The following is a 15,775-nucleotide window of genomic DNA, read 5'->3' on the forward strand; positions in this document are numbered from 1 at the left end:
AAAGGTGCGCTTGTCTCTCTTCTGTAAGACACTGACAGCCTGGAGGCAGCCTTGCACGGAGGGCTGTTGGGGCAAGGGTCAGTAGCGGCCTTCCTTGCCCTTGGTGTGGTGCCCTACAGAATGAGCCAGAGTCTGCTGCACAAACTCCTGCCCACAAACGCCTTACTCTTTCTTTTTCTACCCGAGCAAAAGGTTGAGCAATGTGCAGGGGAGGGCTTGCGGGAGCTCAGACGAAGCTCCAGTGATCAGGAGGCAGAGACGGGGAGAAATCCAGTTCGGTTTGCACTTAAAGTTGGATCTATCGAAGTAGCACTTTCTGAAACGACAGGAGAACCCAACCAGAACCATCCTTCAAAATTCGTATTTATCCGAATGTAGAGAGGCAGTTCTCCGACCAATGTTTATAAAAATGCATATACTAAGGGAAAGTGTGCATAAAAATGAATATATTAGCAAAAATAACACACAAAAATGCATAATATTAGGAAAAATTGCTTGCAGAAATGTGTCCATTAGTCAAAACTGCAGACACAACTCTGTTTAGAATCATGGAACAGTAGAGTTGGAAGGACCCTATGAGGCCATCAAGTCCAACCCCCTGCTCAATGCAGGATTTTACTGGGAGAAATAATTGTAAATTGCTGCAGAAATATGGAGAACTGAATTCAAGACTGCAATAATGAGACACGGAGAACCGAGATGGGCAGATCCTTCCGTATCGGTCAGGAGGAGGGTTTTTCCGAACTCCACCTCACCTCTTCACCCATAAGAACATAAGAACTTCGCAGCTGAATCAGGCCAGGGGCCCCTCTAGTCCTGCATCCTTCTCTCACAGTGGCCAGCCAGATGCCCCAACCTCAAGGCCCCAAGCAGGACCAGAGGGCACCTGCGCTCTCCCCTCCTGCAGCTCCCAGTGAGTGGTATTCAGAAGGATACTGCCTCCGACCGTGGGGGCAGAGCAGAGCCATCATGCTCTGGCTATGACGTTCTTGCAAAAGAAGCCAGGCTTGGCCAGTCGCTCATGCTTTAGATGTGATGAGAGACACAGAGCTGCCCCAGGTCCAGTCTCTGCTCTCTTTGCCTTGTGTTTTCCTGTTTGACACACACAGCAGACCGGTGGTTTCAGCCTAAATCGACCTCTGCAAGAAACAAGTCCCTTCCAAGGTATGCCCTGGAATGGTTTCAGCCGATACTACAGAAGAAGCATCATGGTGCAGGAATGCTTGCACGTGGTAGCTTGTTCTGCAAAAACAGTTCTCCTATTGCAAGAAGGTATTTCTTCTTGCTTTGTCGCTTTGAAAAGGAAAGGGGTGACAAGTTGGAAGTTATGCAACGAAAGGGCTTGGAGGTGTTTCTTTTTTTATATATATAATAATTTTTTTATTATTCAAATTTTTATAAAAACAAATACAAATACAACAAAAACAATACAACAGAAAAAAATAAAAGAAAAAGAAAAACTTGACTTCCGATTTGTTACAGATCAGCTATAAGTATATAATATATATCAAACCTGTCTCCTAGAACATACGAAATTCACTTTTTTCCAAAGTCTATCTTGATTAATCGTCAAATCCCATTATCATCATTTCATTTCTTTCTTTCAACAAAAAGTCCAAAAGAGGCTTCCATTCCTTAAGAAATGTATCTGTCGATTTTTCTCTAAGTAAACATGTCAATTTGTCCATTTCGACTAAGTCCATTAATTTCAATAGCCATTCTTCCATTGTTGGTACTGATTCCATTTTCCACTTTTGTGCATATAATAATCTTGCTGCCGTAATCATATATAATATTATTCTTCCATATTTCTTTTCCTTTTGTTTATCCATAAAACCCAATAAAAAAAATTCTGGTTTTGACTGAATATTTATCCTCAAAATTTTTTGCATCATCCTACCTATCTGTGCCCAGAATAATTTTGCCTGTTTACACGACCACCACATATGATAAAAAGATCCTTCTTGTTGTTTACATTTCCAACATACATTAGAAACATTACTATACATTTTTGACAACTTTTCTGGAGTCATATACCAACGATACATCATTTTATAGAAATTTTCTTTAAGATTATAGCATAATGTAAATTTCAAACCTTTTTTCCACATATTTTCCCATTGATCCATTTGTATATTATAACCAATTTTTTTTGCCCACTTAACCATACACTCTTTTACTTGTTCTTCTTCCATGTCCATTTTTAATAAAAATTTATACATTTTTGCAATTATGCATTCATCATTTGTACACAAACCTATTTCAAAATCAGATTTATTTATTTCAAACCCATACATTTTCTTGTCCATTTTAAATCTTTCTAACAATTGTAAATAGGCAAACCATTGTGAACTATATCCTTCCTTTATTAGTTGTTCTCTCTCTTTCATTATATATTCACCATGCACATTTTCTAATAGTTCTTGGTAAGTTAACCATTTCTCTTTTCCAGCCATTTCTCTTCTATAAAATGCTTCTTGACTTGAAACACATAGTGGTATTTTCGAAAAAAACCTTGTTTTGTATTTATTCCATATATTCAACAAAGGACGTCTTATAAAATGATTATTAAAATCCACATTAACTTTTACTTTATCATACCATAGATATCCATGCCATCCCCACTTCAGGTTGTGACCCTCCAAATCCAATAATCTTTTATTCCTCAATAGAATCCATTCCTTTATCCAGACTAAGCAACAAGCAGCAAAATAAAGTCTCAAATTTGGTAATCCCAGCCCTCCTCTTTCTTTGGCGTCTTGTAATAATTTAAATTTAACTCTTGGTTTTTTCCCCTGCCAAACAAATTTAGCAATATCTTTTTGCCATTGTTTGAAAGGTAGATCAGAGGATATGACAGGTATTGTTTGAAATAGAAACATCATTCTCGGCAATACATTCATTTTTATTACAGATATTCTACCCATTAATGACAACTGTAATTTATCCCATTTTAACAAATCTTTCTTAATCTCTGTCCATAGTTTTTCATAATTATTATGAAACAACTTTGAATTTTTATTTGTCATAATGATACCTAAATATTTCACCTTTTCTTCTATTTTAAAATCTATCTTCTCCATTAACTCTTTTTGATCTCTTAAAGATAAATTTTTCACCAGCATCTTCGTTTTTTGATTATTGATCTTAATCTGCTAATGGTCCAAATTCTTCTAATTTATCCATCAATACTTTGATTCCTTCCAAGGGATTTTCTAATACAATTATCAAGTCGTCAGCAAATGCTCTCAATTTATATTCCTCTTTTTTTATCTTTATTCCCGAAATCCTTTTGTCTTGCCTTATGTCTCTAAGCAGCACTTCTAAAACCAGAATAAATAGAAGGGGGGACAATGGACATCCCTGTCTTGTACCCTTTTGTATTTCACATGAGTCCGTTAAATCCCCATTGACAATTATCTGTGCCTTCTGTGATGTATAAATCGATCTGATCCATTTTATAAAATTATCTCCAAAGTCCATTTGCTCTAGAACCTTAAACATAAATTTCCAATTCAAATTATCAAATGCTTTCTCAACATCCAAGAAAATCAAAGCAGCTTGTATGTCATTTCGTCGTTCTAGATATTCCAACACATTCAAAACATTCCTGACGTTATCACGTAATTGTCTTTTAGGTAAAAACCCCGCTTGATCTTCCTGAATAAATTGTTGCAATATTATTTTCATTCTTTCAGCCAAAATCATTGTAAAAATTTTATAGTCATTATTCAGTAAAGATATTGGCCGATAATTTTTTGTTTTAGTTAAATCCTGCTCCTCTAGGTATTAATGTTATATTGGCATTTTTCCAACTATCCGGTATCTTCCCCTCTTGTAAAATAGAATTCATTGTATACTGTAAAGGTAGTAAAAGTTCCTCCTCCAAGCATTTGTAATACATTGCTGATAGTCCATCCGGTCCTGGCGCCTTTCCTAATTTAATTTTACTTATAGCCTCAGATATTTCTCTTGATGTAATAGGACCATTAATAGCTTGTCTCTGAAGATCTGTAATTTTGGGCAAATTCTGTTTGGATATATATTCTTCTATTTTTTCTGAGGGAATTTCCCGACACTTGTACAAAGTTTATTTATTTATTTATTTAATTACATTTCTAGACCGCCCTATAGCAGAAAGCTCTCAGGGCGGTGTACAACAAATATCAACAAAGTTGAATAATATTGATGGAAAACCCTTTGGATTTTTAAATTGTCTGTCAACATCTCATCTCCTTCTTGTATCTTTAAAATAAGATTTTTTTGTCGTTCTTTTCTTAATTTATATGCTAGCAATTTCCCCTGTTTATTTGCAAATTCAAAAGTCCTTTGTTTAGCAAAATTTAATTTCCTTTCAATTTCTCTAACTGTCAACATTGACACTTGTTTCTGTAACATTTTAATTTGATTTACAGTAGAAGCTTTAGTTGGATTCTTTTTCAATTCTTCCTCTTTTTGTTTTATTTCTTCCAAGATCAATTGCATTTTCTGTTGTTTCTTCTTTTTTAATTCAGAATTACATTTAATAAAATATCCCCTCATAAATGCTTTACTTGTATCCCAAACAATATTTTCATCTGTTCCTTTATGTAAATTGTGTTCAAAAAACTCTTTTAATTTCTTCTTACATTCCTGCACTATTTTATCATTCTGTAATAAAGATTCATTTAGTCTCCATCTAAATCCAATATTTTTTTTTTAAATCAATATCACTGGATTATGATCCGAAAAGGTTTTTGGTAACACATCCATCTTGGAAATATCTTTCACTAAATTTTTAGACATCCAAATCATATCAATCCTCGAAAATGTTTTATGTCTTTCTGAAAAGTAAGTAAATTCCTTTGCATTGTCATTTATATATCTCCAAGCATCCACCAATTCTAAATTTTCCATCAATTCGAAACAGATCTTCGGCAATTTGCCCTGTGTCTCTTTAATATTTTTCTCAGAAAGTCTATCCATTTTTGGTGAAATTACCCCATTCCAATCACCCATGACACACCAATGATCATATGCAAACTCTGATAGTTTTTCCATAAGTCCAGTATAAAACCTTGTTTTATCTTCATTAGGAGCATAAATGCCCACTATCAAAATTTTTGTACCCTGAATGGTGATTTCAACTCCCACAAATCTGCCACTATCATCCAATAATATCAATTTAGGAGACAATTGTGAATTAATATAAAGAACCACACCATTTTTTTTTTGAATCCTGCTGAAATAAATTCTTCACCCAAATTTTTACAAATTAAATATTTAGAATCTTTCTTCTTAATATGAGTTTCTTGTGAACAAATCATATCCAATTTTAATTTTTTCAAATAATGAAATACTTTCTTTCTCTTCTGCAACGAATTAGCTCTATTTATATTCCAAGTTAGATATTTGTAATCCATTTTTAAGCATGTATTTTAGAAAAGTCTGTGCCTGTTGCTCCCTTTGATCCATCATCATCCTTTTCTTCCTCTACCTGTTTCTGTTGACTTTGTTTCCCAGGAATTATATCCATATCTTTGAGTTTATCTTCTTCCATGTCTTTTGAAGCTTTTCTCAAGAAATCCCTTGCTTTTTGAACAATTTTGGAATGGTTTCAGCCGATACTACAGAAGAAGCATCATGGTGCAGGCATGCTTGCACGTGGTAGCTTGTTCTGCAAAAACAGTTCTCCTATTGCAAGAAGGTATTTCTTCTTGCTTTGTCGCTTTGAAAAGGAAAGGGGTGACAAGTTGGAAGTTATGCAACGAAAGGGCTTGGAGGTGTTTCTGAACCTTTCTTCAAACCCATGAGGTCTAGGAACATTGCTTTACCTGGCAGGGAACCCTTTCCAGCCCAATAGCCGCGTTCTGTTGTGGTCAGCTTTCCAGGGTGCAGTGGTTGAGGTGCTGGACTATGACCTGGGAGAGCAGGGTTTGAATCCCCACACAGCCATGAAGCTCCCTGGGTGGCCTTGGGCCAGTCACTGCCTCTCAGCCTCAGAGGAGGGCAATGGGAAACCCCCTCTCAATGCTGCTGACCATGAAAACCCTATTTGTAGGGTCGCCATAAGTCGGGATCGACTTGAAGGCAGTCCATTTCCATGTCAACTTTCCAGGGACCGCATACCAATGGTGGGCGAGGCCAGATGTAAAAGGAGGCAGAGCTCTTAAGAACATAAGAAGAGCCTGCTGGATCAGGCCAGTGGCCCATCTAGTCCAGCATCCTGTTCTCACAGTGGCCAACCAGGTGCCTGGGGGAAGCCCGCAAGTAGGACCCAAGTGCAAGAACACTCTCCCCTCCTGAGGCTTCCAGCAACTGGTTTTCAGAAGCATGCTGCCTCTGACTAGGGTGGCACAGCACAGCCATCATGGCTAGTAGCCATTGATAGCCCTGTCCTCCATGAATTTGTCTAATCTTCTTTTAAAGCCATCCAAGCTGGTGGCCATTACTGCATCTTGTGGGAGCAAATTCCATAGTTTAACTATGCGCTGAGTAAAGAAGTACTTCCTTTTGTCTGTCCTGAATCTTCCAACATTCAGCTTCTTTGAATGTCCACGAGTTCTAGTATTATGAGAGAGGGAGAAGAACTTTTCTCTATCCACTTTCTCAATGCCATGCCTAATTTTATACACTTCTATCATGTCTCCTCTGACCCGCCTTTTCTCTAAACTAAAAAGCCCCAAATGCTGCAACCTTTCCTCGTAAGGGAGTCGCTCCATCCCCTTGATCATTCTGGTTGCCCTCTTCTGAACCTTTTCCAACTCTATAATCTCCTTTTTGAGATGAGGCGACCAGAACTGTACACAGTATTCCAAATGCGGCCGCACCATAGATTTATACAACGGCATGATGATATCGGCTGTTTTATTTTCAATACCTTTCCTAATTATCGCTAGCATGGAATTTGCCTTTTTCACAGCTGCCGCACACTGGGTCGACATTTTCATCGTGCTGTCCACTACAACCCCGAGGTCTCTCTCCTGGTCGGTCACCGCCAGTTCAGACCCCATGAGCGTATATGTGAAATTAAGATTTTTTGCTCCAATATGCATAATATTACACTTGTTAATATTGAATTGCATTTGCCATTGTTCTGCCCATTCACTCAGTTTGGAGAGGTCTTTTTGGAGCTCTTCACAATCCCTTTTTGTTTTAACCACCCTGAATAATTTAGTGTCATCAGCAAACTTGGCCACTTCACTGCTCACTCCTAATTCTAGGTCATTAATGAACAAGTTGAAAAGTACAGGTCTCAATACTGATCCTTGAGGGACTCCACTTTCTACAGCCCTCCACTGGGAGAACTGTCCGTTTATTCCTACTCTCTGCTTTCTGCTTCTTAACCAATTCCTTATCCACAAGAGGACCTCTCCTCTTATTCCATGACTGCTAAGCTTCCTCAGAAGCCTTTGGTGAGGTACCTTGTCAAACAGTTTTTGAAAGTCTAAGTACACTATGTCCACTGGATCACCTCTATCTATATGCTTGTTGACACTCTCAAAGAATTCTAATAGGTTACTGAGACAGGACTTTCCCTTGCAGAAGCCATGCTGGCTCTGCTTCAGCAAGGCTTGTTCTTCTATGTGCTTAGTTAATCTAGCTTTAATAATACTTTCTACCAGTTTTCCAGGGACAGAAGTTAAGCTAACTGGCCTGTAATTTCCGGGATCCCCTCTGGATCCTTTTTTGAAGATTGGCATTACATTTGCCACTTTCCAGTCCTCAGGCACGGAGGAGGACCCAAGGGACAAGTTACATATTTTAGTTAGCAGATCAGCAATTTCACGTTTCAGTTCTTTGAGAACTCTCGGGTGGATGCCATCTGGGCCCGGTGATTTGTCAGTTTTTATATTGTCCATTAAGCCTAGAACTTCCTCTCTCGTTACCACTATTTGTCTCAGTTCCTCAGAATCCCTTCCTGCAAATGTTAGTTCAGGTTCAGGGATCTGCCCTATATCTTCCACTGTGAAGACAGATGCAAAGAATTCATTTAGCTTCTCTGCAATCTCCTTATCGTTCTTTAGTACACCTTTGACTCCCTTATCATCCAAGGGTCCAATTGTCTCCCTAGATGGTCTCCTGCTTTGAATGTATTTATAGAATTTTTATTTTATTTTATTTTATTTTATTTGTATTCTTTTATGAAGTAACAAAGCATAGCTATCAAGATTTATACCCCTCGCAATAGGAGCTTGCGATACATACATTTGAAACGCTCCGTTTCATTGTTGGAGCATGTATTATCATGGTAACTGTATCCTTGTAGCTGCATTGGGCAGTTGGTCATACATGTCACTTGGAAGAGTATAACCCATAAATTCCCAGCAGGTGGTATTAGACGGCTGTGCATTAGTCCTTCCACAGACAGAGCTAAGGATGTGAGTCTTCCCTTTGCACAGGAGGTGACGTTCCAGCCCTTCAGAAGGCGGAGGCTCCTACAGACACACCCACGCACATCACACGTCTCTCCATCCTTCGTTTAGGCCAACAAGAGGCAATATCAAGCTCAAGGACATGCTCCAGCCAGGCACAGGCACTCAAAGAGGGTGTGTGGCCTGGTGGGAGTCCCGAGGGCCACGCAGAAAGGCCTGGAGGGCTGCATTTGGCCCCTGGGCCTGAAGGTCCTCACCTCCGCCTTACGGGTTTCCTACATATTTCCTATCAGTTCCATGTTAGGCAGCAGATTCTGGGATCATAGCTCAAGGTACATAGCGAGTGGCCCTGTTTGGAAGGCTCCCCTGCCTTCCACCTCTTTCCTCCTAACACACACACACGATAAGGAAAGTTCACTCACCCAGCCGGTGCCCTCAAACATCTTTAGGTCCAGTGGATCTCCTTGAATCTTCCCATCCAAAACCAACAGGGAATGGCAGGAGGCCATGGCTCTGCACAGGGGCCCCCAAGGCAAAGGGCAGCCGCCGGAGAAGCTGTGCACACTCTGGAAACTGAGGCAGAGCAGAGAATTAGCATCTGGCCACTCATCAGAGGAGAGGTAGTAGGCACAGGGGTGACCATTTGCCACTCAGGCCCAAAGGAGCCATTGGGCGAAGCATGCTCCAACAAGGGCTCTGCCGCCCCTTCCTTGCCCACCTGCCTGCCAACCGGCCAGGGGCCCTTCAAAACTCTCCTGCAACCCACCGCAGGCGTTGCTGCTTCCTCTGCTGAGGGGTGCTCCGTGCTGCTCTCTCCCCCTCCCAGGCAAAGCTGAAGCAGGCAGAGAAAAGCTGGAAACCCAGGCTCTCCGGGCACAGAAGGGGCTTCATGCAGGGTCAGTCTGACCAGACAAGACGCACCTCAAGTGGTCGCTTCAGGTGGCCGCACTGTCATCTGCACAGTCTGTGGGCCCTGCATTGAGCAGGGGGTGGTCTTGATGGCCTTATAGGCCCCTTCCAACTCTACTGTTCTATGATTCTATGACCCTGCAAGGGATCTGGGGGTGAGACATGTCTTCTTGACTGTGTGGGGCAGCACACAGCCCTTATCCCTTATGTCCACAGCATGAGTGGGTCAGCGCAGGGTCCACCCAAACCGCAGATCCCTGAAGTGCCCACATCACACAAACGAGCAACGCGGACTTGATTTACATGGGATGCCAGACTCAAGAAATCTCGCACGGGCAAGTTTTTGCTTTACACTCCCAGCTGCATGCTTAAATCAAGCCCAGAACTCTTCCAGCTCATCAGTGCCCTTCTGGAAATGGGTTACTCAACATCAATTTACATATTTTTTTTAAAAAAAGCCTTTATCAGCTGCCTAATATTTTAAAATCTCTAACTGGTGTACAACATAAACATAACATAAAAGCAGTAAACAGTATCATAAGCATAAAAATACAACATAAAACCAGTAAAAAAGTGGTATAAAAGAATACAAAAACAAATAAAAAGAGGACTCCAGGGAAATCAAATAAATAAATAAAACAGGGCCCAATCTTATGCATCAGGGAAAGCCTTTACAAGACCTCTGAAACCTATATGCTGCAACCCCAAAGGAGGCAGTGCCAGGAGAACAAAATCAAGTAGCACCATCAATTCCCCCATGACGCAGGGGACACGTCCTTGTGCAAGCCTCGTTTCTCCACCCTGTTTGAGCGGAGCTTTTAAAGCAGCCTTGCTCGTTTGCAGGACTGCCCTGAAACCTCTCTTGGCAAGAAGCTCATTATCAGCAACCCTGTCCCCTACCCCCCACCCCAGATTTGGGGCTGGAGCCAAGCAGAGCCCACACTGTCTGCCTGAGGGTTTGCTACCCGACAGACCCTCTTAGCTGGATTCGCTCATCAATTCATCTCTCCTCATTAAGGTTCGCTTAAGCAATTGTCTGCCTGTCCTGAGGGAGTGTCAGGGATATAGTTCTCCTAATGGCCCTGTAAATTATGGCCATTTCCCACCCCCAATTCACTACCATCCAATTATATCATCCAAAGATGAAGGAGGAGAGATCCTGACAAGTCCTGTCCTGGAGCTACTCTCAGGAATTAAGGAGGAGAAAGAGGCGAGAGGACTTAATCCCTGGAATAGACTTGAGGTCTGTTGCATATCCACTGTGAAGCTGCACAAGCAGAAGAAAGGTCTGTGCCTACGCCACAGGGCTGCTCTGTCTCTGCTAGTAACAACTCTGGCCTCTGATGTGTGGAATATCCGCAAATTTATTGGCCCTCAATCCATTCAGCAATAATCCAGATTTCTGGGCTGGTTGGCTGATTAGTCGTTTCACATGAGAAGCAAAGAGGTTGCTCTGATGGTCTAACCCTGAAGAAAAGTTCGGTGTGAATCAAATGCTTGCCCCAACATTTCATGCACACACTGCTGGTGCATCCTTGTATGCTCTCCAGCCCTTTGCAGCACATTCCCGGAACACAGGTCAGGCGCATGGTCAAGACTGCTTACCTCCTTTTTTGGCAGGGGATGACGCCCCAGAGATCCAGCCCATCCTCTGTCAGGGTGCCAGTCTGGGTTCAGGGAAAGAGAAAGATGGCATCACGGTCAGAAACCAGGAGCCTTGATCCTTCATCCAATAACAGCAGAGCAGACCATGCACAGCTCTCCCTATTAGTGGATGGAGCTGAGGAGTGGGCCAGCAAAGGGGGCGGTGAGGGGCTGGGAGAATGAAAGGTGCGGCAGTGCTCCGGGGGAAATGGAAAGCTCTGTGTGAGTGCAGAGTTTCCTTCCCCCTAAGCCAGTGGAAGCCAAATGCTGGGGAGTTGCTCAGCCTTTATGAAATGCTGACTTGAACAAGACTGAGGACTAGAAACGTCCCAGAAAGAAGAGTCTCAAGGATTAGTCATCTCAGCATGTATATAGCACTGTTGAGGTTTCAAAGTACTTTGGCCATATTATATCAGCATTTTTTACTACAGCCCTGTAGGGAAGGCAAGTAGTATCCTCCCAATATTGCAAATGGAGGACGGGGAGGGCACTGAGCCTGAGAGAGAGGAGAGGGCTTACCAAGGGCTCATGGCCATATTTGAAGAGGGGATTCCCAGCTGCCATGTCTGATCAAACCTGGCCCCACCTTCTGCCTTGGAAACCGCTAAACGCACCCACACACCACCACCCCGCATACACACACAGCCACACTCCAACCCGGCAGCCTCCAGAGCTGCTCCACTCCTTCCTGGGGCCGCACCTTGTCAAAGCACACCAAGTTGATCTGCCCGCAGATGTTGATCCTCTGAGGACTAATGCAGAAAATCTTCTTCTTCACCAGCTTCCTCTGGGCATAAACGACACCAGTTGTCAAGGCAGCAGGGATGGCTGGGGGGATGGCGACTGTCATGAGGAGGAGCGCCATTGCCACGGTGTCTGCCACGGATTGCTGGGAAATGGCACAAACAGATTGTCAGTGGGTTGACTCAGCGCAGGAGGGCAGGAGGGGAGCCTGTGCCCAAGTGCCCATGGGGCACACCTGAGCAGGGCTACTGAGAGGGCTGGCCAGCCGGGCAGGTCTGGAACTTGGAGGGACTAAGGGGCAGCCTTGCTGTGACCCCACAAAGGAGAGAAGGAGCTTCCTTCAGGCACTCAGTCCGAATTTCAATCCTGGTTCATTTGCTCAGCAGCAACCCAGCAGACCAGGGAGGAAAACACCATCCATGACTCAAAGCCACAAACTCAAAACTTACAACTGAAACGAATACACCCATTTACTGATGCACAAAACTAGACAGTATGATAGGACTGACAAAAAATAAAACAAAGCCAGTACTTGACATGTACCGTAGAAATATGTAACATATTTGCACAAGCTTAATGGTTAAAAAGATGAATCAAGAATACAGTAACTAAAAATATCAACGAGTAAATTAGATTTACAAAGATAGCACTGACAAAACAAGCACATTTTCCACCAAACTCCCTCCAGTCCAAGTACGGTAATACCTCCGTTAAGGAATCCTCCAGGTCAGGAAGGAAGCTCCCTGTGGGAAGGCTTTTTAAAGGTGAAACTGACCAGCTTTGCTTTGCTATGGATAAATGTCCAAACCTGTGCCTTTGCTTTAAGGTGAAACTGAGCAGCCTCTGCCTTGCCTTTGCTATCAATAACTGATAAACCTGTGCCTTTGCTTTGCTAAGGTGAAACTGACAAGCCTCTGTATTTCCTTTGCATTAAAGAGGTCTCTTGCTTTCTCCCAGGGTGGGTGCCAGGTAAGCACCCTTTAAAGCCCCTGTTGAAGCTGCCCCCATCATCTGTGAGCAGGTGTAAGAGCCCATCCCTATACTTTCCATGTTATTCCTACCTCTGGTAGCAAAGTTTCTGCTAAAGAAGTAATGTCCAGGAACGCATCTGCTCTATTGAGGTGTTACTGTTCTTAATATAAGCATCAGCTCTACATTTCCTAGAATACTAGATTAAAGAAAGCCATAGTTACCTATTTGTGGGTGGGCCTGAAACTTTGAGCTGAGCAAAACCCACAAAAGCAGGAAACAAGGCAGATAGAGGCCAGCAAGTAAAAAAGGGAAAGCAATCCAAAGGCAACTCCTCCCCCTCCCTGGTGCCCAAGTAGCTCTAACTAACCCAAAGCTGGATACCTTTCATACCAACCAGAAAACCTGATCAGGAGGTGGGAATTATCCAATAAATTTACTTTAATTTCAGTGAATGTGGGTGGACCCCCATCATACGTAATCACATGTAGACCATGAATTACCATAATCTGTCTGGGAGGGGGACAAAGAGGAGCATGTGAGACCCTTGCCTCTTCCGTGATTTCCCAGGCAGTGCCCTTTTACAAACATCAGCTCTGCCGATATACCAAACCATAGCATTCTGTCATTGGTTTGACTTCACAGCCATTCTTATTGGAACACCAAGGCTACTTCGGTTAGCAGTCAGCAGTCTGACAGGTGCAGAGGTACAACACCTTTTCCCCAAAAACGAAGCAGTCATGGCCTGTTTCAGCCATCTTTCATCCATCATAGCTGTTGTCCTGCTCTATCCACATCATGTCATACCTGTGTGCTTGGGCCTAATAAGGATCAAACTAGCCCATAATAAATTAACTGAGCAAACAGAACCAGGATTGATGAATCCGGTGAAGGTTGATGCGTAGGCCAGAATTTGGCATATTATGCATGGGCCTTGATTGGATCTGCTGAAAGTTTGGACTGATTTACAGCCATCAGCCCTGACTCCACCAGATCAATTTTTGCCTCTTACAGGCAAAAAGTCTTCCTTCAGAAAATGGAAGTCTTGTCTGAATGAAGAAAATAAAAAAGAACACAAACTCTGGCAAAAGAAATGCAAGAAGACAATAAGGGATGCTAAAAAAGAATTTGAGGAGCACATTGCTAAGAACATAAAAACCAACAACAAAAAATTCTATAAATACATTCAAAGCAGGAGACCATCTAGGGAGACAATTGGACCCTTGGATGATAAGGGAGTCAAAGGTGTACTAAAGAACGATAAGGAGATTGCAGAGAAGCTAAATGAATTCTTTGCATCTGTCTTCACAGTGGAAGATATAGGGCAGATCCCTGAACCTGAACTAACATTTGCAGGAAGGGATTCTGAGGAACTGAGACAAATAGTGGTAACGAGAGAGGAAGTTCTAAGCTTAATGGACAATATAAAAACTGACAAATCACCGGGCCCGGATGGCATCCACCCGAGAGTTCTCAAAGAACTCAAAGGTGAAATTGCTGATCTGCTAACTAAAATATGTAACTTGTCCCTCGGGTCCTCCTCCGTGCCTGAGGACTGGAAAGTGGCAAATGTAATGCCAATCTTCAAAAAGGGATCCAGAGGGGATCCCGGAAATTACAGGCCAGTTAGCTTAACTTCTGTCCCTGGAAAACTGGTAGAAAGTATTATTAAAGCTAGATTAACTAAGCACATAGAAGAACAAGCCTTGCTGAAGCAGAGCCAGCATGGCTTCTGCAAGGGAAAGTCCTGTCTCAGTAACCTATTAGAATTCTTTGAGAGTGTCAACAAGCATATAGATAGAGGTGATCCAGTGGACATAGTGTACTTAGACTTTCAAAAAGCGTTTGACAAGGTACCTCACCAAAGGCTTCTGAGGAAGCTTAGCAGTCATGGAATAAGAGGAGAGGTCCTCTTGTGGATAAGGAATTGGTTAAGAAGCAGAAAGCAGAGAGTAGGAATAAACGGACAGTTCTCCCAATGGAGGGCTGTAGAAAGTGGAGTCCCTCAAGGACCTGTACTTTTCAACTTGTTCATTAATGACCTAGAATTAGGAGTGAGCAGTGAAGTGGCCAAGTTTGCTGATGACACTAAATTGTTCAGGGTTGTTAAAACAAAAAGGGATTGCGAAGAGCTCCAAAAAGACCTCTCCAAACTGAGTGAATGGGCAGAAAAATGGCAAATGCAATTCAATATAAACAAGTGTAAAATTATGCATATTGGAGCAAAAAATCTGAATTTCACATATACGCTCATGGGGTCTGAACTGGCGGTGACCGACCAGGAGAGAGACCTCGGGGTTGTAGTGGACAGCACGATGAAAATGTCGACCCAGTGTGCGGCAGCTGTGAAAAAGGCAAATTCCATGCTAGCGATAATTAGGAAAGGTATTGAAAATAAAACAGCCGATATCATAATGCCGTTGTATAAATCTATGGTGCGGCCGCATTTGGAATACTGTGTACAGTTCTGGTCGCCTCATCTCAAAAAGGAGATTATAGAGTTGGAAAAGGTTCAGAAGAGGGCAACCAGAATGATCAAGGGGATGGAGCGACTCCCTTACGAGGAAAGGTTGCAGCATTTGGGGCTTTTTAGTTTAGAGAAAAGGCGGGTCAGAGGAGACATGATAGAAGTGTATAAAATTAGGCATGGCATTGAGAAAGTGGATAGAGAAAAGTTCTTCTCCCTCTCTCATAATACTAGAACTCGTGGACATTCAAAGAAGCTGAATGTTGGAAGATTCAGGACAGACAAAAGGAAGTACTTCTTTACTCAGCGCATAGTTAAACTATGGAATTTGCTCCCACAAGATGCAGTAATGGCCACCAGCTTGGATGGCTTTAAAAGAAGATTAGACAAATTCATGGAGGACAGGGCTATCAATGGCTACTAGCCATGATGGCTGTGCTCTGCCACCCTAGTCAGAGGCAGCATGCTTCTGAAAACCAGTTGCCGGAAGCCTCAGGAGGGGAGAGTGTTCTTGCACTCGGGTCCTGCTTGCGGGCTTCCCCCAGGCACCTGGTTGGCCACTGTGAGAACAGGATGCTGGACTAGATGGGCCACTGGCCTGATCCAGCAGGCTCTTCTTATGTTCTTATGTTCTTATGTAATATATCTGGCTGGAAGACGCCAAACTATGGCAAGCAAGCACAGTGCT

At 42.6% G+C, this 15,775-nt stretch overlaps 1 protein-coding gene across 2 annotated transcripts in view; it reads right to left on the reverse strand.

Moving 5' to 3' along the window:
* Positions 1-15,775, reverse strand: part of LOC133389629 (probable cation-transporting ATPase 13A5) — a 68,592-nt gene that overhangs the window by 19,009 nt on the left and 33,808 nt on the right. For both annotated transcript variants that reach the window (XM_061637636.1, XM_061637635.1), the window contains 3 exons: positions 11,608-11,796; positions 10,869-10,930; positions 8,777-8,927 (listed from right to left, as the gene is read on the reverse strand). In XM_061637636.1, coding sequence (XP_061493620.1) covers positions 8,777-8,927; positions 10,869-10,930; positions 11,608-11,796 — 402 coding nt within the window. The remainder of the gene's footprint in view (positions 1-8,776; positions 8,928-10,868; positions 10,931-11,607; positions 11,797-15,775) is intronic.

The sequence above is a fragment of the Rhineura floridana genome, chromosome 7 (genome assembly GCF_030035675.1).
Source record: "Rhineura floridana isolate rRhiFlo1 chromosome 7, rRhiFlo1.hap2, whole genome shotgun sequence".
NCBI lineage: Eukaryota > Metazoa > Chordata > Lepidosauria > Squamata > Rhineuridae > Rhineura > Rhineura floridana.